This window comes from Taudactylus pleione, unplaced genomic scaffold (assembly GCF_031769625.1).
Source record: "Taudactylus pleione unplaced genomic scaffold, aTauple2 ptg000671l, whole genome shotgun sequence".
In the NCBI taxonomy this organism is placed as follows: Eukaryota; Metazoa; Chordata; class Amphibia; order Anura; family Myobatrachidae; genus Taudactylus; species Taudactylus pleione.
Genome location: NW_028285073.1, coordinates 4,057,921 through 4,084,406, shown reverse-complemented (window position 1 = coordinate 4,084,406; position 26,486 = coordinate 4,057,921). Strand labels below are relative to the sequence as shown.

Sequence of the window (26,486 nt, the reverse complement as noted above, 5' to 3'; positions counted from 1 at the left end):
TTCCATAGTCTCAGATGACAACTGTCTATGGGTATATAACTATTTGAATTAGTTTCTTTAAAATAAGTACTGGTTTTTACAATATTTTCAGGACTTGATTCCAGCAGAATGTCAAAATAATCTATACTGACTTTGTCGGTTTTATAGGTGAATTTAAGATTCCTATCGTTATTATTCAATTGTGTTAACAGGTTTTCAATGCTTTCTATGTCACCATTCCAAATGAAGATCAAATCACCTATATATCTTTTATATAACTTCACATTTGTGAAAATCGATTAATTCTTATAGATGACTTCCTCTTCCCAACACCCCATAAATATGTTGGCATATGCAGGGGCAAACTTAGTGCCCATTGCAGTGCCATTGAGTTGAATAAAAAAGTCTTCCTCAAATTTAAAAAAATTGTGTTTTAAAATGAAATTAATACCATCAATTAGAAAGTTCTTTTCTTTTAGACTTAAATTCAAGTCCCGATTTAATCTATGTTTAATCGATGATATTCCTTTGTCATGTGGTATTGAGGAATACAAAGCCTGCGCATCTACTGTAATTCAACATAAATCCTTATTCCATTCAAATGTTTCTAAAATTCTCAGTAGATCCATGGAATCTTTCAAATAAGAGGTTAATGTTTTGACATAGGGTTGTAGTTTTAAATCTATATAGTGTGAAAGATTTGAAGTTAGAGACTCCATGCCAGAGATAATAGGTCTCCCTGGCGGGGAGTCTCTACTTTTATGGATTTTTGGAATATGATAGAATGTGGCCATTCTAGGATGTTGAACATATAAATAGTTAAATTCATCTTGATTTATAATTCCATCTATTTTAGCTTTATGGAGTAACGAAAATAATTCCACCTGAAATTCTAATGTAGGATCTTTAGTTAATTTACAGTATATCTGGGTATCTTCCAAAATCTTTTTGGCTTCTATAATATAATTGGATCTGTCTTGCAAAACTACCCCTCCCCCCTTGTCTGCATTTTTTATAACAATTGTTGGATCTTGAGACAGGTCTTTAAGTGCCTTTTTCTCCTGAGTTGTTAGATTATCACCTCCTCCATCTTTGTTAAGTTTCAGTTTTCTAAAATCCTCACTAACGGAGTCAAATAAGATATCTATGCGACTCCCTCTGGATTCCACAGGGTAATATTTAGATGGTAATGAAACTATAGGTTTTTTAGTGGGTTGATAGTCTAATTTAGGAATAGGATTTTTAAAAAAATGACGTTGTAAAGTAAGATTACGTATAAATTTATTTAAATCAATAAACAAATTAAATTTGTCTACATGTTGACTGGGGGCAAATTTTAGGCCCTTATTTAATAATTTGTTCTGTGGGGAAGATAATGTTTTTGATGAAAGGTTGAAAATCCCCTCCCCCTTCGATTCTGCATGTGGTCCTCTTTTTGAAGAATTTTCCACTTCCTCGTCTGCCTCGTCTAGGTACTGTCTGAACCGTTTCTTGAACCCCATTGGTGAATCTAATCTTTGATGTAAAATTTCTTTTTTTGGGGGCATATTGGAACGATGATGTTCTCGCCCTAAAAAACTAGGCCTAGTAGGGGGAGATTTGGAAGGTGGTTTTGAACACCTCAAATCTATTCCTAACAGGTATTTTGTTACTTAATTGAGAATCCGTGGAATCAATACGTCTCAAATTAGGTCGTCTGACCTCTCTATTAAATCTTACAGTTTTTAAACGATTATTGGTTCTAGAGTAATTAGTATAAGGATCAAAGGGGACTTTTCGGCTATTATTTGTCCAATTTCTCACCTTATTTAACTCATAGTCCATCTTATCACGATCAAATTTCTTTTGTATCCTATTGATAATTTCATTTTCTAAACCCTCCAATTCTTTTTGTATCATCTTAATTTCTTCACTGAACTCTTCTGAATTAAAATGAGGGACAATTTTTTTCTCTAATTCTTCCATTTGTTTGTCTAGTGTAACTAATTCTTTTTTTCTTTCTGCTACTATCAATCAATGAAATTAAATTTTATGGAACATTCTTCTAATATTATATTCCATTTTTTAATGAATTCCTCATTATTAGGATTACATGTAGGATTTTTTTTGTAGCCGAAGACCTCTAGGGACTCTTTTCACCTCAATATATTTCTCTAGGGTAATGATGTCATACCAAAGTCTAATTTCTTTTTTGGATAACATTTCCATAGTAGCTAGAAGACTAATTAAATCCTCTTGTTCTGACTCAACAAAAGTTCACATAGAATCTGAGAATATTGACTGGTTACATTCATTCAAGCCCACACCTTGGAGGCAGCATTACGGAGATCATCTGAATTTGGTACCATTCAGTGGGATCGCGTTGGACTCCTGGCTTTGGGTGAACCATGCTTGATTGATATGTTATAAACCAAGTTTTTATCTTGTACGTGTCCATAACTATATGTCGTGAATTATAAAGTTTTGATATACTACCCTATGATCTACTTCTGGTTTTTGTTTTTGATGCTGGGCAAAGTTCTGGATATCCTATGAAAACTGTGTCCTGACTCATCATTTCATTGATTGGAATTGTGATAAGCGTAAATATACAAAATTAAATGTACGCACATTATTTATTGTTGAAGATATTCAGTGTTTAAACATACTACACTATTAGCGCCCTCTTGTTTTGTTTTTATGTTTTATCTTTAGATTCATTCTGGCAAGGATCATACAGGAGGAGCAGCTTCCATTTCTCTGTGGTTATTTTTAAAGTATTGTTAATATTTGTAGTAATAGCGCATTGAGGGTTTGTGATTTTATATCGTATTTTTTTGCCAGTTCCTGATTTGCTGTTTGTGCATTATGCCTTTATTTTTAGATCGTTCTAAGAGATCATCAAAATGTCAGTCAATATTCTCAGATTCTATGGCAACTTTTGTTGAGTCAGAACAAGAGGATGTAATTAGTCTTCTAGCTACTATGGAAAAGTTATCTCAGGTGCCTGGGTGATGACGTCATCACCCAGGCACCTGAGGTTTCCACAGCACCTTACCACTTGCTGCACTTGCACTTTGGAGGATCTTTAGAAGGTGACGATCCATTCCCGGAGTTCATCGCCAGCTGATACACAGCAACTGCTCCACAGGCTGCTCTGGTCCTCCGCCGTATCTCCGGAGTCCACCGTCAGCTGAAATACAGCCACCACTCCGTGGGCAGCTCTGTTCTTCCACTGCACCCCCGCCATCCGTTACCACAACCACCGCTCCGTGAGCAGCTCTGGTTTTCCGCTGCACAGCAACTGGCTCCATCCAGCCGCAGTTCTACAGATAGCGGACAAGCCACACTAAGGACGGATATTGGTGTGGATACAGCCATCCAGGGGTCGAGGTACTATCAATTCTTTCCCCTTTCCCACCTTCTATATTCCAGCGTGACTATACTTCACACTGGGACGCCAGTAGTGAATATCCATTAATTAGCGGAATTCAGACGTTTTTTTATTGGAAACTAATTGATAACTTAAAGCCACACTGTTGCAAAGCATTGGGAGCAATAGAACGTTGTGCTGTGGAACCTCAGTGACATGGTATCAAGCCATACTCTCATACTAATATATTACAGTAAGAGAGTTATTTGATCTCTGCAGTTCTATAAATGTCTGATTTTTATTCATGTGTATATGATTGCAATTTTTTGATGTTTGTATGTGGATTAATTTGTATGTATTAAATATTAGTTAATATTTTACTATATGCCTCCTGTTTATTAAACAGACAGCAAACCTGATATAGATCCATAAATCCCAATTTACCTACAGTGTCTAGCGCAGTAAAGATTTTTGCTTTTTATGTTGGGAAGAGGAAGTCATCTATAAGAATTAATCGATTTTCACAAATGTGAAGTTATATAAAAGATATATAGATGGTTTGATCTTCATTTGGAATGGTGACATAGAAAGCATTGAAAACCTGTTAACACAATTGAATAATAACGATAGGAATCTTAAATTCACCTATAAAACCGACAAAGTCAGTATAGATTATTTTGACATTCTGCTGGAATCAAGTCTTGAAAATATTGTAAAAACCAGTACTTATTTTAAAGAAACTGATTCAAATAGTTATATACCCATAGACAGTTGTCACCTGAGACTATGGAAAGAAAATTTACCTTATTCGCAATTTATGCGTATTAGGAAAAATTGCTCAGAGATAAGCTCATTTGAGAGGCAATCTTCTTTCATTAAAAAACCTTTTTTGGATACGGGGTACGATGAAACAAAATTAGAGGAAGCAAGACTAAAAGCGAGAAATAAAGATAGATCCAATTTTTTTAAGGATAAGGAATCTATTCCCTTGGATATAAAAACTAATTATAAAATGAGACCATTTGTGACTCAATTTAATGTAGAGAATAGAAAAATAGAAAACATTTTGAATCATCATTGGAAAACTCTGCTAAAAGATCCTATTTTGGGTCCCCATTTACCAATAAGACCTCAAGTTGTCTATAAAAAAGCAAGAGCGTTGAAAACTATGCTTGCTCCAAGTAATTTGAAATCTAATACAGTTGGTAAAAAGAATTGGTTAACATTAAACAAAAATGGTTGTTTCCCCTGTACCAACTGCATGGTATGTAAATATATGGATAAACATCCTTTTTCTTGTCAATTGGACAATGGTAAGCAATATATGCTAAAATCCATGGTAACTTGCAATACTACCTATGTTATTTACCGAATTATATATGGATGCGGTTTGGTATACGTAGGGAAGACCAAGAGGCCAATTAAAATCAGGATTCAGGAACACCTACGCAACATCTGCAATAATGTGTCCAATCATAGTTTACCTAGACATTTTACCCGTATTCATGGATCAGACACTCATACGTTCAAATTTACAGTTTTAGAACATGTCCCATCTTATCATTATAATAGGGATCTAGTATTGTCCAAAAAAGAATCCTATTGGATATATATGTGTAATTCATTAGCCTCATTAGGTCTAAACGAGGGGATTGATATAGTCTCATTCCTGTGCTAGGTTATAGGTAACTTATATGTATTTATTTATTTGTGTTTGCATTTGGTATTTGCATACATTAGTATATTGATAAGGTCATTATTATTAATAGTTTTTTCAATTTTTCTTTTTATTTATGATTTTTAGTTCATTTCTTTTTGCCCTTACTATTAAGTTTAGTTGCGGTTTTTTTTAGTGGCTTGATTGACAAGCTATGTAAGTTCCGGTTTAAGGTTGACAAAACACTTTCCCCTGTGTCTTTATTTATTCATTTATAATTTCTTAAATATAGCGTCATGTCACTTCCGGTAAAAATGGAGGACGCATTACATACAGTAATCGGTGCCCTCATTGCCCTATTACCTTTATGGTATTAGCGTCACATAATTTCCGGTAATCGGAAGACGTGTCATAGTGGGTTCACAGTGCACTCTTTATTGGTGCCCTCACTGCCCTATCTCCTTTATGGCATTAGCGTCACTTCACTTCCGGTAATCGGAAGACGTATCATAGTGTTTTCATAGCGCACTCCTTTATCGGCACACTTTTGTTGCCACACATCCGGGCGGTTATAATATGCCTGTCCGGGGTTGTCTCCCACTGAGACGGATATTCCCGGTAATGCGTCACTTCCGACAAACCGGATGACACACGATATCAGTTTTGATTGGTAGTAGTGATCCACATAATGTTATTGGTTGGCACCTTTATATGTGTTGGCAGCCATTTATAGGTTGATTATGGCTGATTACAGCTTAATTTATTCACCAGCTGTACTTTAGTTTATGGTGATTCTATGCATGGTCTGTATATTTGGTGGCCATTTTTGGTGAGCCTGATTTTTGTTAATAAATGAATTTCAATGGGTTTAAGCAATTTAAATGTATACATTTGAATTGGATTGTGTTTTTATAATAATGTCAAATGTTATCAATTTTATTTACAGAGAAATGGATTGTGCAAATGTACATTAATGCATAATTATAATGTGTAAATTCGGCCATTTTCTTGAAATATATGTGACCATAAATGGAGTCCTTTTTTACTGTGAAAAAATGTAATACATTGGACTGCTCTAGTGAACTCTTAGCCCTATTTAAAGCATCACAAATGGATCAGGAACCTATCCCTGAGGAAGTTTGTCTACAAACGAAACGCGTTGGCGGTTCCTGGTTACATTCATTCAAGCCCACACCTTGGAGGCAGCATTACAGAGATCATCTGAATTTGGTACCATTCAGTGGGATCGCGTTGGACTCCTGGTTTTGGGTGAACCATGCTTGATTGATATGTTATAAACCAAGTTTTTATCTTGTACGTGTCCATAACCATATGTCGTGAATTATAAAGTTTTGATATTCTACCCTATGATCTTCTTCTGGTTTTTGTTTTTGATGCTGGGCAAAGTTCTGGATATCCTATGAAAACTGTGTCCTGACTCATCATTTCATTGATTGGAATTGTGATAAGCGTAAATATACAAAATTAAATGTATGCACATTATTTATTGTTGAAGATATTCAGTGTTTAAACATACTACACTATTAGCGCCCTCTTGTTTTGTTTTTATGTTTTATCTTTAGATCCATTCTGGCAAGGATCATACAGGAGGAGCAGCTTCCATTTCTCTCTGGTTATTTTTAAAGTATTGTCAATATTTGTATTAATAGCGCAGGGTTTGTGATTATATATATATATATATATATATATATAAAATCACAAACCCTGCGCTATTAATACAAATATTGACAATACTTTAAAAATAACCAGAGAGAAATGGAAGCTGCTCCTCCTGTATGATCCTTGCCAGAATGGATCTAAAGATAAAACATAAAAACAAAACAAGAGGGCGCTAATAGTGTAGTATGTTTAAACACTGAATATCTTCAACAATAAATAATGTGCATACATTTAATATATATATATATATATATATATATACACACACACACACATACTGTATATATATAGAAAAGTGGTAGCAAAATAAGCGCAACCTGGATTATATTTATACAGAAACAAAGGTTGAATACAATATCTAATCGCACTTTCCCATCTGGTTATGGGTGTCAGCTATCTCAAGAGATAGAAGTAGAAGTGGTAATCTGCTATTATAATAAGAAATGTCTTCAAAGTGAACTTGATGTGCAGCGACAATAGTGCTTAGATATATGGATTAATTAATAATCGTTAATTCAATAATAAATAACTGTGAATATTAATATAAAAGTGTACAGTTTTCAAATGAAATGTAGATACAGTAAATATACTAAAAAAAAGGGGGGTAAGAATTATATAGTGTAAAAAGTGTCAGTGCAATATGTGCATACACATGAATTATATGTGGAGTGGTTATTAATTATTAATACAACAATAAATAAATGGTACAACTGTAAATATAGTCACTAAATACTTGTATAAAAGATGTGTTACTTACTAATGAGATGTAAATAAGAAGAATGAATAAACTAAAAAACTAAAAGTTAACTAATGTGATAAAGTTTCAGTGCAGTTGTGGAAAATAGTTATGTAGAACGTGTACCTCTGTGCATATACATAAGATATGTATCCTAAAATCTAACACAATCTGGATAATATTTCCTTATTTACATTATAAACCAGAAAGACAAATATTATATATAAGAAAATATATACAATTTTTATTGAGCTAGTAACAGCAATTAATAATATATAAATATATATAAAAAACTATAAAAGAGAAAAATACTTTAATAGCAGGAGATCTATGTCTAAAAGAAGCACTTCATAGTAAACATAATAAACATCTCTGGTGCAAAGTATAGACAAATAGATAAATGGCCAAGTGCTTATCTTATTTGTTAATCTTTTAGGTAAGTTCATGTAAGGCAGGTATATGGAGCTCCCAAAGCGTTTCGTCTGGTCCACAGACTTCCTCAAGGGTGATAGAAGTCTGTGGACTAGACTAAACGCGTTTATCTATTTTTCTATACTTTGCATCAGAGATGTTTATTAGCATGTATTGTTCTCCATGAGAAAAGAAATGACCAATAATAAAATATTACATTAATTTGGGTAAATATATTTAATAGATGTACATTAGCAGCAGATATATTGTATGATACAAAGACACTTACGCCATGCCAGGAAACCCTCTCCACATGTCTGCAACAATGTTCACTATGGCTCCTCCATGCTCTTTCATCCACATGTTGTACACTGCGAACAGATGGACATGTCAGTATGAGTGGTAATGTTCACTAAAGGTACAGGCTGTTCATAAAACAATGGTCCAGTCTATTATTAGTTGTGTTTTTATTTGCATTATTTTTTTATTCATTAAAGTATTGGTCATAAATTCACAAAAATATCCATATTATATAACCACAAATAATAAAATGCAAATAATATACACAAATTCTAAACAGACGTCATTTAAGTGTAGCTCCGTTTCTAAGCAGCCAGCAAATAATACATTTTAACGCACTCAAGGGCGGAACTGAGTCGAATAAAAGAGGAACAGGTTCTGAAAGTAATCACTGCTCTGTTGGAGGGTATTCAGCAATCAGTCAAAGTTCATACGATGTAGTATGACCCAGACTTCTCTGAATCTGGGTTTGTACAGAGGTGGACAGTGTTGAGCTTTAGCGTTTCATTGCTATGAAACCTTTTAGTTCACCTTTCCTTCTCAAAAAGTGTTTCCATCTAATTCATTTTGAAATCCTTGAACTATTTATTTATTTATTTATTTATTTATTAGGGAAACAGTAGTGAGTGCATCTGAATTCAATGATAGCAAGTAGCAATTTTTTACCCTCCTTTGATATTCTCTCTCCCAGTGGAAACGCATCCATCTGAGAGGGCTTATACGAAATTTGGACAAATTTGTTGGTACCCTTCCACAATTTTTCTTTAAAATAGTTTGAAAGTGGCAAAGGTATTTGGAATCAGACTTTGCCTTTGATCCTTGATTCAACAGAGTATTTTAAAATAATAGAACAAATGAAAATGGCAGACAAAAATGATGGGACCCTTAACGTGAAATTTTGTTGCACAACCTTTAGAGGCAATCACTGCAATCAAGCGATTTCTGTAGCTCTCAATGAGTCTTCTGCACCTGTCAACAGGTAGTTTGGCTCACTCCGTCTGAAAAAAAACCTACTCCAGCTGTTTCAAATTTAATGAGTCCCTTATATAGGAAGGGCATTGAAAGCCGGTTCAAATGCCGTCAGCGGATGCCAGAAAGGAGGAGATCCTGACTGGGGCAGGTAAGTACCCTAACCCTCCCCTGTCCCCCCGCCTAACCCTAACCTCCCCCCTAGTGCTTGACCCTAACCTAACCCCAGATGGGGGTGCATAACCCTAAAACCCTCTTACCGCTCCCTAAACCTAGCCCTCCCAGGGGGAGAGGGGGTTGCCTAACCATAATCTCTCCCTGGGAGTGCTTAACCCTAACCCTCCCCCTAGGGGTGCCTAACCCCTAATCTCCCCCCCAAACCTAACCCCGCTAGACTCCCTAATCCTAACCCTTCCCCCGCAGCTAATGCTAAGGGCGCCCCGGACTTACCTTCATTCGGGCTGGCGTCCTCAGCATTCCGTCGTTGGTATTTCGACGCCTATGTTAAATACCTTGCAGGGATTCCGCTGTCGGGATTGACCGGCGGCCACATAACTACATCCCCCTTATATATACTAATGGAGTGAATTGGTTTATTACGTACTAGCTGCAGCACCCGTCTCCGCTCGGGTGGAAGTCGGTGAACTGTCTGTCCCTAGGCAGCCGGCTCCCTCCCTCAGTGGGCTGCACTCTGGTAATCTCTGCCACTTGGACATCAGCTCCCTTATAGTGAGGCAGTGCTGCGCCTCCTGCACAGGAACCACCTCTTCAGTGACTGCCCTACGGTCGTCTCGTCACTGAGGACAATGCTGCTGCCTCCCCAGATGACAGGGAGCTCCACCAATCACAGCACATAACAGGTCCCTGAACAGCAGGTACACCAGCGCTTTTGTAATAAGTCTCCTCAGGTGGCAGCTGCCCTCTTTACTGCAGGCTCTGGACTCCTATCACTGTTCACAGCAAAAGCTCCTCTTCAGAGCTTAGGGCTGAAAATAATTTAGACTTGCCGAGAGCCCCCCTACGGAGCCTTGCCCACAGCCCCCTGATGACCGATCTTGATGATCCTTAACCTTAAACCTGCCTGGGAAAATTACCTACACAATGGTGAAAACAGAATCACAATCGCAGTGGTTTTGGAGTTTATCAAAATTAGACAAACAAACAAACAGACGTTCTAATGTATAAGATGTATAGATGGATAACACCATATAAATGTCTCAGGACACACAGGTACCTTGAAAAAAAAAGAACCTGTGTGTCCTGAAACGCTGGTATGCTGGATACATAATACATTGAATTTGCTTCAAGATACTGAGTGCAGCAATTTTCATTACTATTTGAGAGGAGGGCACTGGAGCAGCAAGAGTGCTGAACTGTGAATATAAGATATATATATATATATATATATATATATGATACAAATTAATGTAAGTGGCACACAAAGCTCATAAATACTGCATGTGGAAAACAAGTAAAGCACGTGACTTGTGCATCAATATTATAAACACTCCCTATTTGCGGTGGCTGCCAAACGTTCCAACATGTGATCTATTCAAAAAAAATCACAAAAATAATTAATTACAAAAGGTGAAGGAACGGCGCCTTCAGTGTACCCATTCTCATTAGTGGTTTCTATAGCAAAAATTTTTACACCATAAGGTCTAGGGATAAGTCCTTGCAAAACCTTTGTGTAATCCCCACGATGCAATCCGCTATAACTTTTCATATGTCAGTATCTAAAGGATCTTTCCTTTTTCAGTTCTTTCCAGATCTAGGGACCAGGTCCAAGTGTACATAAAGATACAACAAAAAGAGCCTCCGATATCCAATTTTTCATTCTTTATATGCAGCAGCAGCTGCTCCTAACTATCTCTTTCACACTGCAAGCGGGTAAAGGGCTGCAAACTTACGCGTGGTGTACTTCTTATCAGGCGTCCAACTGCCCACATAGTAATTTGACAAGACACTGGGCACACGTAAAAAAGATAGCCAATGTAGGGGTTTGGACCTTTGCGGGTTTCGACTTGTCAGTCATAACTTCCCCGCTTGCACTACCCCGCTAACACGGTTAGCATACGAAAACACACACACAAAAATAAAATAAAGTGCGGTCACTTGTCGACTGTTAATCAGTCCCCCCAGGCAAAAAAAAAAAAATTCTAAATAAATTTACCGAAGTGAGAGTTTTTAGAAGTGAGTTTTAAAAGTGATGTTGCCCATAGCAACCAATCAGATTCTAGCTATTATCTTCTAGAAGGTGCTAGTTAAGTGTCAAGTGTAATCTGATTGGTTGCTATGGGCAACATCACTTTTAAAACTCACTTCTAAAAACTCTCACTTTAGTAAATTTACCCCTTAGCCTTCCTGGCTTAAGAGCAGAAGAGAGGAGCTTGAGGTGTCCTTCCTTGATCATACAGGGCCCCTGGATAGCCTACGCAGGTTAATTCTGTCCTACGTGTGCAGGATTCAACCATCTGCAGCCCTAGAGCGGGGTTGAGCCAGCAGCAATAGGGTCCGCCCCCACCCCCCGTGCTTGAAGGAGGTAGCTAGCCGCTACCTCGAGCAAGCGTTACTCCCCTCTTGGGAAAAACACTTGGTACGCCCGCATCGCGGGCAGCCTGTGGCCGGCTCTCTGCTCTGAGGAGCCACCGGCACATCAAAACCAGGAAAGATGGCGCCGCCATCCAGGACAGCGCTGACTCCCTGCGCCCTCTATAAGGGTGCGGGGGCGCGCTGTCCCAGGGCCCAGGCGGTCTCTGCTGAGACCGGAGTGCGGCGGAGGGTATTGCTACTAGCGCACCACCTCCTGCCGTCTCCCAGCAATGCGCGGCTCCAGCTGCCGCTGCACTCACACTGTGCACTGCCGTAAGCAGCGCACAGCTCCTAAAGTAAAAAAAAAAAATATAAGAAAGGTTACAAAGAAAATAAAATCCTAACTAGAAACCAGAGCTGCACAGCAACCCTCCTAAACTGTGCCTTGCTTCCTCAGGCACTTAAACTACACTGGTGTCATGGGGTTGCAGAGGGGAGGAGCTTGGGTTTAAAGTTACAGTTTGTTAAGTGCCAGCTCCTCACCTTCCCACCTACAACCCCATGGTCCAGTGTCCCCCAGCCTGAGTCAGAGAAAAGGATTCAAAGGTAAGTACCAAAAATCCCCTTATAAGCTTTTAACAGTGGCGTAACTAGGGCAGGGCCGCCGGGGCTCGTTCCCTGGGCGCCGTGGGTCCGGCGGCACACGGGGGTGGGGGGTTTGGGTTGCGTGTGCCACCGTCCTCGGTACAGGCCCGCCCTAGTCACTCTAGTGCGGTCCACACTACAGAGTTACACACACATCGCCGCCGACTCTCATTGGCTACTGCGCCCACTGCTAGAGCCAGGCTGGAGCTCACTCATGAGCTCCGCCTTCCGGCTCCTGCAGTGTGAGATGGGAGAAACGTCATGACGTCTCTCCCATAGTACCGACCGGGAGAACGGAGGAGCAGACAGTGGCGGGTGCGGCAGGAGCGGGGATTCAGGTAAGTCAGTGAGTGTTTTGTGTGTGTATGTCATGAATTTGTCCGTTTTGCACTACTGGCAAAGGGCACTGAATAGGGAGGATCCCTACGGGGGCACTGCATAGGGGGGATCACTACTGGGGGCACTGTATAAGGGGCACTACTGGGGGCCGGCATAAGTGGGACCACTACTTGGTGTACTGTATAAGGGGCACTACTGGGGGCTTGCATAAGTGGGACCGCTACTGGGGGCCTGCATAAGGGGGACCCCTACTGGGGGCACTGCATAGGTGGGACTGTATAAGGGGCACGGCATAGGGGGCACAGTATAAGGGTGCACTACTAGGGGCACTTCATAAGGGGCATTATATAAGGGTGCACTGTATAAAGGGCACTACTACATGGGGCACTGCTACTGGGGACATTACATAAGGGGCACTACTACGCGGGTCATTAAGGTGCATATGTAATGGAAAGGAATGTTCCCACAGTGACGAGAAAGGGGTGTGTGTCTTGTTGACACGCCCCATTTTTCACCACGCGCGCAAATGGAGGAGGCTCCATTTTCCATTTTGCCCGGGATTCCAAATACCCTAGTTACGCCACTAGCTTTTAATGAAATCAAATCAATTCTAAGACACATGCTTCTATATAACAGGAAGCAATGTATATTTGTTTAGGCTTACCTATCTAAAATGTCCTTCTGACAAGGACTGACCAGATAGACTTGCAGAGCTATTTTATAACATAGAAAAATACTTTATAACTTCTGATAGCCGATTATTGAGTCCTATATTTGGTACTAACCAGCTTTACAACAGTAGAAGGTGCCAGTGAGATTGGTGTCTATCACTGCATTCCATCCCTTGGCACTTATGGCTTCACTTGGACTTGGGAACTGGCCGCCTCCATTGTTCACCAGGAAATCAATCTGCCCGTACAGGTCCAAGGTAGACTTAACCAACGACTGCACCTACACTCAAAAATGATGAGGGGAATAATAATATGCCAGCTGTGTGTGAATTATACAGATTAGAACCATTATAGTGAACATGCTGACTGGTGACATTACTATTACACATGTAACATCTTTAACTCCAGTTATTCTATCTTTGCTATTTGGCCCATGTCATGGAATAAGCCTTCATTGGGGGGGCGGGGTTCTGTAGATGTAATCTGACATAATGCTTTCCTCATCAGTACTAAGCTCAACATATATTTCCAACATTATGACACTATTATCGTCAAATATGTTTCTATTGCCTCAATAATGTTATTGAATTACATGCATACTTTACCCCTGCCAAGCACAAAATCCTCAGTCAGCAATCCCAAATTAGCTAAATATTTTGACATGTTTTTCCGCAGGTTCTGTTCATAAATCTTTTCATCCCATGAGAAGATTCTGGGGTCTATTTACTAAGCTTTGAATGGAGATAAAGTGAACGGCGATAAAGTCCCAACCAATCAGCTCCTAACTGCCATGTCACAGACTGTGTTAGAAAAATTACAGATTTGTAGATACATATATCTATAAATGCAATAATGAAAACAAAGGTAGGAGAATATAAAGCATTTGACAAAGATGCCATCAGCTTGCAAATGATCTGAATCTGATAATGCCCAATTGCAATGTGGTATAAAGGATACTCACACAATGCATGCTGGGAATTGTAGTTCACCAACTGCTTTGTTATTCCTGATTATTTTGAAAGAGCCTTCCATAAAGAATAGTAAAGTGGTAAAGGACATAAAGGAGTCCCTGGTTTTAATCTCAGTGTCACCACGTGATGACATCGATAAGGTTGTACCCTGGATTATTGCATATATAAAGAATAAATGATGTCATACCTAAATTGTTCTCCCAAACATTTCTATTAAGAGTTTAGCTATCAAGCTACAAAAATGCCTGCAGGACATAACCTAATAAAATAATAATGTACTAAGAAGGTTGAAAGTTTAGGCTGTCCATGTAAATAAATTTTATTTATAGAATAACAAGGAGCGCATATAAATAAAATAATTCATTTAATAGAAATGTACATCAAAACACCAATATTTAAAAAACACTTAATGTATAATAGCACAAAATTACACTCCAATGCAGTAAATTTTCACTTTTCCATTACTCCTAATATATAATAAGAAATAGAAATATAAGGTGCTAAATGAAAAAATAAGAGTCCGCCTTGTAAATAGCCCAATTCAGGGCAGCTATTCAATGTCCTTATTTAATTATAGTTCAACAGCTGATCCTGGGGGGCCACTTTATATCGCATTAGGTTTCTGTGTTAAGGTGCGTATCCACTACACGAGAGTGGAATGACTGTACGATTACAACATTGTTCTTCATCCTGTGCAGTGAATAATGTGCCCACACTGAACGATATGTTGTTCAGTGCAGGCACCCTCCCTCATATCGACAGGTTGGCCAGCATGTTCAGGCGATGACAGATGTCAAAAACGGCCAGCGGAAGCGTGCATCGCAAGTCGTTTGACATTTTACTGCACAATTTATGATCGATTAATGAGCGATTATGAGGTCGTAATCGTTCAATCACTCATTTTAATCTTCTAGTGCAGTGGTTCCCAAACTGGGTGCCTTGTTTTGGAGGTCCAGTACAAATAAAATTATTTTTAGCCAGTGCTGGCTGCTGCCAATCAAAAAATATGTGGACAAGAAAAAGTGGAGCCCTGTCAACCGCCACGTGACTGAACCTAAGGGTGACTTATAAGCACAATTTACTTCATTTAAGTTTTGCTGAATTTCTCGATAAGAAACTTTTGCTACAGGGGTGCCGTGGAAGAAATGCTGATACTCTAGGGCACCGTGCTTCTAAAAAGTTTGGGAACCACTGGTCTAGTGGATACGAACCTTTAGACTGAGGCTGTCTCTGCCTTTATGTTCACACTGACAGAATAATAGGAAGGTGATGAGGCTGTATCTCAGAGAAGTTGGAAATAAATTACAATGTAATTTCTAGATTTAAATTATATGCAGGAACACTTAAAAAATTAACAGGACATCTGAAACTTTCACTATATTGATAGGGTCATCATTTCAAATCAGACATGTTATAAATAAACCTGTGTCCACGATCACCCTTACTAGTATTTTAGGAAGACAATTCACTAGAAAATGTGAGACAAATAAGGACATTGTAAAACTAATTCTCTGATTTTCAAGTGGACCAGCCACCTATACACACTGAAGGCAGTTATTATGTGAGATGAACCAATGCCACCAGATCTGTGGAGAAACGTTAACATTCCAGTTATTCTGCCTTTAAACCTAAAGACCACAGCATTGTCTGTCCCTCTGGATCGGTGGTCACTTTCCACCCATTACCACTGTGATATTGCATACAATTAACATCAGAATTAACATCAGATCACATTGAACATTAGAATTGCAGCACACATGAGCAACCTATCAGATTGCAAACCATCCCCCCAAGCAGCAATGCAAGAGAGTTGTGTGTGAACTAGAACATTAAAAGGTGGTGAATGTTTCAGATGGCTTTTACACAAATGGAAAATTGTCAAACCACTATTGCAGTGTTTCTCAAACTCAGTCCTCAGGACCCCACACAGTTCACATTTTCCAGGTCACCCAGCAGGTGCACAGGTGTATTCATTACTCACTGACACATTTTCAAAGATCCACAGGTGGAGCTAATTATTTCACTTGTGATTCTGTGAGGAGACCTGGAAAACATGCACTGTTTGGGGTCCTGTGGGCCGAGTTTGAGAACCTGTGCACTAGGCCCATCAAAAAACAATACTGCTAATAAAGGTATATACCATACACTTTTCCCTCACCTCATCCTCCTTGCGAATGTTACACTGAAGGGCAGTCAGCAAAGAGGGGTTTGCAGGAGAAATCTGAGAGATCAGTTCTTTTGCAGCTTCCTTTAACCGGTCAAGTTTCCGAGAAGCAATAACCACACTGCAACCTGTTAACATATAACATAAACATTTCTATTATCAAACACTTGTATAGATGTTATTTCAGTAATTTTTGAGAATGCTTATTTCACTTTGGAAGCCTGGAAAACATGCTACGTTCCTGAAAGTTCCAATAAATCAGTCAGATTTCTAATTCACATTAGCAAAACAAGTGTAAGTACACACTGAAGTTTCAGCTATTAATCACCCTGAGTGGAAGGGTACTTTGTACTGTGACTAGTGTAAAATACTGCCTCATAATAAATGTAATTTGCTGTTTAAATAGTTAAAAACACTACTAAAATTACTCCAAAACAATCAATGTCCCAATACAGTCCCTGTGTACCTTTGGTAAAGTTCTTGCTATCCAAAATAATTATACTCCTGAACACAGCTGATTAGCATATTGGGCTAAAATAGGTAGCACACTAGAGTCACCCATATATTGCTTAAGCTGCATACACACACAACGATTTAGTCAATGAATGATTTTAGTAAACGATTTTCGTTCATTTTTTGAAGGGAAAAATGAACGAAAATCGTTTACCAAAATCGTTCATTTACTAAATGTAATGAACGATTTTTTTTTAACTACAAACGATTTTTGCATATTCCCTTACTGTAAATCGTTGAGTTGGTCAGTCTGACTGAACTACAAACGTGAACGCGCATGAACGATAATCGTTCATCGTTTTAACTCAGAAAGTGAACGATTTTTTCAACGATTGAACAATAATCTATATCGTTATCGATAATCGTTCAAAAAATCATTGTGTGTGTATGCACCTTTATAGTTTGTAGAAACAGATACCGTATATACTCGAGTATAAGCCGAGTTTTTCAGCACAAAAAATGTGCTGAAAAAGTACCCCCTCGGCTTATACTCGAGTCAAGTGTAGCGCTGACCGGACGGAGTTCGGTCAGCGCTACACACTGCCAAACACACAGCCGCCGGAGCCGGCAGCTGCGTGTTTGGTGTAATCAGCAGCCGTGGAGAGTCTGTCAGACTCTCATCACCTGCTGCTGCTCCCAGTGCGGGAGCCATCTTCCGGCTCCCGCAGTGGGTGATGGGAGACACGTCGTCATGACGACGTCTCTCCATGCAAAGCGGCCGGAGGAGCGGACAGCGGCGGGACCAGGAGCGGGAGTTTCAGGTAAGTGATTTTTTTTTTTATTCTTGTCACGTCTCTCTCTACTGGGGGGGGGGGGGGGGGGGGGACTACAGGGGGCGATTACCACTGGGGGAACTACCAGGGGGGGATTACTACAGGGGGCACTACCAGGGGGGGGATTACTACAGGGGGCACTACCACTGAGGGAACTACCAGGGGAGGATTACTACAGGGGGCACTACCAGTGGGGGATTACTACAGGGGGCACTACCAGGGGGGGGGATTACTACAGGGGGCACTACCACTGGGGGAACTACCAGGGGAGGATTACTACAGGGGGCACTACCAGTGGGGGATTACTATAGGGGGCACTAAAAGGGGGGATTACCACTGGGGGTACTACCCGGGGGGGATTACTACTGGAGGCACTGAAGGGGGGGATTACCACTGGGGGCACTACCAGGAGGGATTACTACTGGGGGCACAACCAGGGGGAATTACTGCTGGGGGCACTACCAGCTGCTGCCATTTCCCACACTAGGCTTATACTCGAGTCAATAAGTTTTCCCAGTTTTTTGTGGTAAAAGTAGGTACCTCGGCTTATATTCGGGTCGGCTTATACTCGAGTATATACGGTACTCTTCGGAGGTTAGATTAATTCTTTTTATATTTATCAGAAGTTTGTCCATTTCTACTATTTATTTGTCTGCATTGTAAAACAGAATTGCACTAATAATGTGATGATGACAATATACATTTTACTTCACAATTGTAAAATGAGGTCCTTTCTATGTTACTAGCATTCTATTATCTTGCAGTGATCTTTTGTGTTAGCTTGACCAGGTTTTGCATATATGGATTCATATAGTATATATTATTCCAAAATCGATAGTATTAAGTTTTGCAAGCACAACAAATGTTTTCTTCTTTTAACACAGAACTACAAATATTTATAACAGTTATTATTCGTTAATGATAACGTGACAATATTTTACATATCTATGTCCAATTTTTTTCTTTAGCACTAAACATACTAAAAAAGAAAAATACAAAAGTGTGAAGAGGTCACTGCTTGATTAAAAAGCTATATCACTTTTATTTATATTTTATGTACTACTATATGTGCAATAATCACTATTTATATTTATTTTTTACTTCTGTCTAGGTCAGGGGTGGGCCTAATTGGAAAAACATTAGGAAAATAGAACCATGGGTAAATGGATTCTGATAAAATGAACCTAGCATGTATCTGTGAATTTGTATGTTGGAGAATTCAGACTGTAAGATCCAATGGGGCAAGGACTGATGACTGTAAAATGGCTGAGATTTCAGGTACTGTACATCATATAAAATGGTGCTATGCCTCACAATCACTGGCACCTTTATTGTTATTGATAAATGCAAACAAGAACAAGTGAAAATGCATGCCAAACACACATGCATTTGAGACTAGTATTTTAGGTTCACTGGAAAGTCACTGTAGGCTTCCTCAATACATGTACTTCTGGCTGTAATATAATGAGGAACTCATCACAACGCAAGTAAAGACAGCATGGATTGGTAACATTAAAAACAATGAGCTCTAATTATAGACCCTTTATAAATAATACACGTGTTGTATGTAAACGTTACAACTGAGGTTAGATGTAGCCCAGCTGGCCGCAACATGGTCTGGATGACAGGGTGTATGTGACCAGCACTGAGTGACAGCCTGTCCAGGGCCTGCTCTGGGTGACAGGGTGTATGTGACCAGCACCGAGTGACAGCCTGTCCAGGGCCTGCTCTGGGTGACAGGGTGTATGTGACCAGCACTGAGTGACAGCCTGTCCAGGGCCTGCTCTGGATGACAGGGTGTATGTGACCATCACTTAGTGACAGCCTGCCGCGCATGCTCTGGATGACAGGGAGTATGTGACAAGCACTGAGTGACAGCCTGCCAGGCCTGCTCTGGGTGAGTGTGTCTGTGACCAGCACTGAGTGACAACCTGTCCGGAGCCTGCTCTGGATGACATGGTGTATGTGACCAGCACTGAGTGACAGCCTGTCCGGAGCCTGCCCTGTGTGACAGGGTGTATGTGACCAGCACTGAGTGACAGCCTGCCGTGCCTGCTCTGGATGACAGGCAGTATGTGACCAGCACTGAGTGACAGCCTGCCGGGCCTGCTCTGGATGACAGGGTGTATGTGACCAGCACTGAGTGACAGCCTGCCGGGCCTGCTCTGGATGACAGGGAGTATGTGACCAGCACTGAGTGACAGCCTGTCCGGGGCCTGCTCTGGGTGACAGGGTGTATGTGACCAGCACTGAGTGACAGCCTGTCCGGAGCCTGCTCTGTGTGACAGGGTGTATGTGACCAGCACTGAGTGACAGCCTGCCGTGCCTGCTCTGGATGACAGGGAGTATGTGACCAGCACTGAGTGACAGCCTGTCCGGAGCCTGCTCTGTGTGACAGTGTGTATGTGACCAGCACTGAGTGACAGCCTGCCGGGCCTCCTCTGGATGACAGGGTGTATGTGACCATCACTTAGTGACAGCCTGCCGCGCATGCTCTGGATGACAGGGAGTATGTGACAAGCACTGAGTGACAGCCTGCCAGGCCTGCTCTGGGTGAGTGTGTCTGTGACCAGCACTGAGTGACAACCTGTCCGGAGCCTGCTCTGGATGACATGGTGTATGTGACCAGCACTGAGTGACAGCCTGTCCGGAGCCTGCCCTGTGTGACAGGGTGTATGTGACCAGCACTGAGTGACAGCCTACCGTGCCTGCTCTGGATGACAGGCAGTATGTGACCAGCACTGAGTGACAGCCTGCCGGGCCTGCTCTGGATGACAGGGTGTATGTGACCAGCACTGAGTGACAGCCTGCCGGGCCTGCTCTGGATGACAGGGAGTATGTGACCAGCACTGAGTGACAGCCTGTCCGGGGCCTGCTCTGGGTGACAGGGTGTATGTGACCAGCACTGAGTGACAGCCTGTCCGGAGCCTGCTCTGTGTGACAGGGTGTATGTGACCAGCACTGAGTGACAGCCTGCCGTGCCTGCTCTGGATGACAGGGAGTATGTGACCAGCACTGAGTGACAGCCTGTCCGGAGCCTGCTCTGTGTGACAGTGTGTATGTGACCAGCACTGAGTGACAGCCTGCCGGGCCTCCTCTGGATGACAGGGTGTATGTGACCAGCACTGAGTGACAGCCTGCCGTGCCTGCTCTGGATGACAGGGAGTATGTGACCAGCACTGAGTGACAGCCTGCCGGGCCTGCTCTGGATGACAGGGAGTATGTGACCAGCACTGAGTGACAGCCTGTCCGGGGCCTGCTCTGGGTGACAGGGTGTATGTGATTAGCGCTGGGTGTCAGATTGCCCGTGGCCTGGCCAAAGCGTCTGACCTAGTCCCAGCAGCTCGGCTGCTATGGCTTTCCCAATGCCAGTTCCTCCTCCCGTGACAATGGCGACTTTGTTCCTGAACAGTCCCGGGACAAACACACTGCGGGCCGCCATGACAGGAGGTGTGCTCATAAGCCAACTTCCGGGTAGATAGACCAGGGAAGGCCGGGTCCGGGAACTGTGGATGTGTTTCCATGGTAACCTCCTAATGCTAATTGTCCTCAGCTCCCCTCCCCTATCTCCCATAGCTCACCTAGCAGTCATGACGGCTGCTCTTACATGTATGTTATCGCTAGGAAACCATGGACTAAAAAATTAATGCATATTGCATTTGCAATACAATCCTTCAATGCAAATAATTTATGGAAAATACAGTACCAGAAAATTGAAAAGTATTGGAAACGTCACGAGTACAAATATCACACTGCTACACGGTCCATTCTTGAAAAAAAAAAGTCTCAGTATATGAAGGCAGGGCCAAATGTAAAAGCACGCAATTTGCGGGAGCCGGATCATTTCACTAGATTTAAAGTGGCAATTATTTTAAAGGCAAATCAAGGTTTATTTTGGCTTAGCAACAGGAAATATAATCACCGCAATGCATAACAATACAGATGCAGGGACAGCATCTGACCCGGGCCACTGCAGCAAGCCCAGCTCTGTGTAAAGATTCTATACTCTATACTGATTTTTTTTTTGTATGTGTGTGTACTAAATAAAAATATACCTTTCTCTGCTCCAGGGAACCTCTGAAGAAACTGATCCTCCCAGGACAGACGGTGGACCTGATTCAGAGATGTATGCTAATGCATTACAGCTGCGTCTTCGCACGGACTGCAGCTGCAAAAATATGCTAATAGTTCCAAAGCTTACCCGAGCATAGGGAGGGACACCCACTGCTGCCTTCTCTTCTGCGTCCGACATTCCGTACCAGCGTAAAAATTGGTAGCATCAATGCTCATCGACCACCCATGCAGACCTTCATAACTCACAACATTTAAAGTTGTGAAGGAGAGACAGGTCGCGCGTCGAAGGCGCGTGACCAAAAAGGGGCGTGGCTTAATGGAAAAGGGGCGGAGCTCCCTCAGTTTTCGTCACTTTGGGGGCGTGCCCAGCACTCTCCGAGACGCTGGGTAGCCCCCAGGCTCTCCCTACACAAGAGAGCAGACGCCGTGCGCATGTGCACGGCATCTGTTCTCCTCCTGCACACCCGCTGCTCTGGGGGGAAGTTGGGAGAGCACAGCGGTTTGTGCTCTCCCAACTTCCCCCCACCGCGGGACACTGAGGCCCGCGGGCAGGACAGCGGGACAGTCCCAGTAAAAAAGGACAATTGGGAGGTATGGACCTTGCGGCAGGTCTGACCTATCTCAAATACATTGGCTCTCCTGACACGCAGAGAGCATTCATGCTGCTTAGGAGATCGCAAGGGATAATTTATGCATGCCCATCATGGGCAGAACTATGGGAGACAATGGAGGCGCCTGCTGCCGGGCTCCAGCACTGAAGGGGCACCTCCTCCATTGTCCACAACATATTCACCCCACTTAGGGCTGTAACTATGTACCCGGAGTGTATCGTCACGGCCGCCCAATACATGGCACCCCTTCCCGGCACCTGAGAAGCTACCATACACTAGTGGAGAGCTCTATGTCAGACCATCAACTTCTGCCTTTATCTATCTATAGCCTGTCTGCATGCGAATTGCTACATTACAGTGTCAATGGCTGTGACAGGGCGGACACCAAATTATAACTTGCGTCTGGGATGAACTTACGCCACTGATGCCCATGCAACGGAAGACATGTTTACGCAGTGCTTAAAGTAGTCCTAGAGAAGTGGTGGAACTAACCCCCCCACACCATCGGTGGCTTTTTAAGGGATGTGGTCTTAAAAAGGGTGTGGTCACACAATAGTATTCCCAATTAAAATTACGCCACACAGTAGCACAGTCTTTATTCACATAGTAGTGCCTCTTATACACAATACCCACAGTAGTAGTGCCCCTAATACACATAATGCCCACAGTAGCGGTGCCCCTTATACAATGCTCACAGCAGTAGTGCCCCTTACACGTACTGTATTGTAGTGGTGCCCCTTATGCAGTACCCATGGTGGTGGTAGTGCTCTTATTCAGTGCCCACAGTAGTGGTGGTACCCCTTATGCAGTGCCCCCAGTAGTGGTGCCCCTTATGCAGCTCCCCCAGTAGTAGTAGTGCACCTTATGCAGTGCCCAGAGTGGTAATGCCCCTTATGCAGTGCCCCCATTAGTGGTAGTGCCACTTATGCAGTGCCCACAGTGGTAATGCCCCTTATGCAGTGCCCACAGTAGTGGTAGTGCCAATTATGCAGTGCCATGCAGTGACCCTAGTAGTGGTGCCCCTTATGCAGTTCCCCCAAAAGTGGTAGTGCCCCTTATGCAGTGCCCACAGTGGTAATGCCCCTTATGAAGTGCCCCTAGTAGTGGTAGTTCCCCTTATGCAGTGCCCACAGTGGTAGTGTCCCTTATTCAGTGACCCAAGTAGTGGTACCCCTTACTCAGTGCCCCCAGTACTGGTAACCCTTATGCAGTGCCCCAAGGAGTGGTTCCCTCTGTAGTAATGCCTCCTGTAGAAGTAATGCCCCCAGTAGTAATTCCCCCTGTAGTAGTGCCCCTGTAGTAATGCCCCCAGTAGTAGTGCCCCCAATAGTAATGCCCCGAGTAAATGCCACCAGTAGTAGTGACCCCGATAGTAATGCCCCGAGTAAATGCCCCCAGTAGTAGTGCCCTCAATAGTAATGCCCCAGTAGTATTGCCCCCAGAAGTTATGACCCCAATATGAAGCCGCTTACACACAAAAAAATAAATACTTACCTTAAGTCTCACTCCCGCGTCCGTCCGGCTGGCCGCTCCTCAGAACTATGGGAGAGACTTCATGGTGTACTGTGGGAGCCAGAGCTGCGGGGAGGGAGTCGGGCGCCCACTGGTAACAAAATCTCAGCGGGCGCCCGGCAAATGGAGCCTCCCTGCGGCGCCAGGCTAGGTGGGTTGGAGGAGGCGGAACTGGTTCCATCTCCAAATAGAAGTGCTGCAGGCACACGGAACAACTAGAACAACCATAGATATCGTTGATAGATTTCCCTCCAACTTTCTGTAGTGCAGGGCAAACGATTTTGGTTGTACACACTGATAGATATCTATGATAGATATTTCAGTGAAGCTATCTTTTTACAGGCAAATCTTTACAAAATCGTCCAAGTTGGCCTGCATGCATAAAAGACCATAGATATAGTTATTGTTCATACTGGAATGCGCATTGTTGGTCCTAGTCAGGTTGGTGACTGCAAAAAAGTGAACGATAACGATATGAACGATATCGTTCTAATCGCTCATAACATTCGTACCGTATGTACGCACTATTAGATTAGTTTGGGGATGCTTAAACAGGAACTAGTAAACCCTGTGCCCAAACAGGAGGCCCAGTGCATAGCAGTGCAACCAGGGGGGAGGGGGGACTAGGATGCCGCAGGAAAATTTGAGAAGTACTAGGCTGCAGACTAGATTGGTGATGGCAGGCCAGATCAAGAATGGATGAGAGCAAGCACAGCTAAATGGTAGAGGACTATTTTTTTCCAGGTATGTTTTCTATTCTCCATTCTTCAGAACAGGTGTATGCATTACTGCCTGATCCATTTTAACCTGAAAAACATGCACTGCTTTTCAGCCCTGCGGACTGGAGTTGGGAAACTGGTCTAGCGTAAGAGCCAGAGGTAGGTTGAGGTGGCCCAGAGTCAGACTATCAAGCACGTCTGCTTTGCTAGGTGGCCAGACTTGCGCTGGAAAGGCAATGTCATATTGGGATTTGTATTAAACCATGATCCACCACCAAGATAATGCCTTGCATTGGCTGCCTAATTGTATTCAATTCCAGTTCCATATTATTCTGAAGGCCCAGTTCTCACCAAACTGAGGGCCTGATTCAGAGCCGCTCGTAAGCGGCTGCTCGTTTGCTCCGAGCGATGTTTGCCCAACTGCGCATGCGTACGGATTGTTATACGCATGCGCGAACCAGTCAGTGCGGTCGAAATTCATGTGCTTGCAAAATAGCGAATGCCTGATAATTTCAGTGACAGAAAGAGGCGTATGTGGGTGGTAACGGGGGAAGGTGCTTGAAAACGGGGAGTTGAGATCCGAATGCAGGCGTGCTTAAAGGTCAAAACGGGCGTTTTATGGGTGTGCCTAATTAAAACAGCAGCGTCATTGACCACGTCACTGGGTTATTTTATAGTCAGAACTGCTCGCAAAATTGTGGTAGGAAAAACCAACCCCAAGAATAGCGAGCAGTTCATTCCCTGGTCGATGTACTCGATTAATCTAATAAATAGCGGACATAACGTAGGATGCGAGCGGCCAAGGGGCGTATTTAAAAAAAAAACGACCGCAAGTTTGGTTCGCTCGTTCAGACCTAGAGGCATGAACAGACCGCAAAGAGCGAACGGTTGATTTGAATAGCCACCCCTATTTTCTGGACGAGCGAGCGCTAATTGCGTTCGGCTCTGAATCAGGCCCAGAGTCAGCCAGCAGCAGCTTAGAGAAAGATGGAGTTTACCGCTGCATTCTGTGATCTGAACTGTGTATTTGTTGCATTTCTTGTTATCTCTGTCCCCACCTGCAGAAAGCAATGTCATACCTAATACACAATGCTAGGTGATTGTCTAGTGTGCTTGGAGACAAGCTACTAATCCTCTCTCCAGTGATAACTACTTGGACACTTAGCACCTGTATTATCGCCAGTATCTGGGTTACACACTTGCCACTATCATATTAATACTACTGCCATTTAGATCCATCCTGAAAGTAACTAAAGTAGCTAATTTAACTTACTAACCTGAAACCAGGAAGCACAGCCATGCTCCCACACATTCCACAGTGACGTAGGACCCCAGTATTCACAATAAGGTATGGCCATACCTCTACACTTGACTATGGGCCTGATTCAGAGGTGGACGCTATTGCAATTCGCACACACAGACTGAGCGATTGCCATTGGGCATGCGTATGCATCGCATTGTGCGTGCATGAAGGCAGTTGTGCGATCCCGCTGCATCCGCCGTGCGAGGCACAGACCACGGAGGCCCATTGCAGATTGATTGACAGGAAATGACCATTTGGGGGTGTTGACGGGGGGTGGTTAAGTAAACGCAGGCGTTACGTGGTCGTGCATAAATTAGCCACATCGCGCATGCAAGTGCGAAGGCAGCAGTGGGCGTCTTTATGCTCGGGTGATCTTTGCTAACATTAGCATATTTTCACAGCTGCGAGCGTGAGACTATGTGGCTGCATACGCATTAGTGTCCACCTCTGAATCAGGCCCTATGCCCCTTAAAAACAGGGCCGTAAAAGTCTCTTAGCAGTTATCACGAACCCGGCTGACTCTCAGATACAACAACCTGGACTAGCTGGGTCGTGGCGGTGCTCACTTCAGTCAC

General features: G+C 42.5%; 1 protein-coding gene across 1 annotated transcript in view; it reads right to left on the bottom strand.

Annotated features, from left to right (window-relative positions):
* The window catches only part of PECR (peroxisomal trans-2-enoyl-CoA reductase), a 31,590-nt gene extending 10,429 nt beyond the window's left edge, over window positions 1-21,161 (bottom strand). The window contains exons 1-4 of the mRNA XM_088455787.1: window positions 21,023-21,161; window positions 16,401-16,534; window positions 13,386-13,551; window positions 8,105-8,186 (exon numbers count right to left, since the gene is read on the bottom strand). Coding sequence (XP_088311913.1) covers window positions 8,105-8,186; window positions 13,386-13,551; window positions 16,401-16,534; window positions 21,023-21,152 — 512 coding nt within the window. The 5' untranslated portion in view covers window positions 21,153-21,161. The remainder of the gene's footprint in view (window positions 1-8,104; window positions 8,187-13,385; window positions 13,552-16,400; window positions 16,535-21,022) is intronic.
* Between the last annotated feature and the right edge of the window lie 5,325 nt (window positions 21,162-26,486).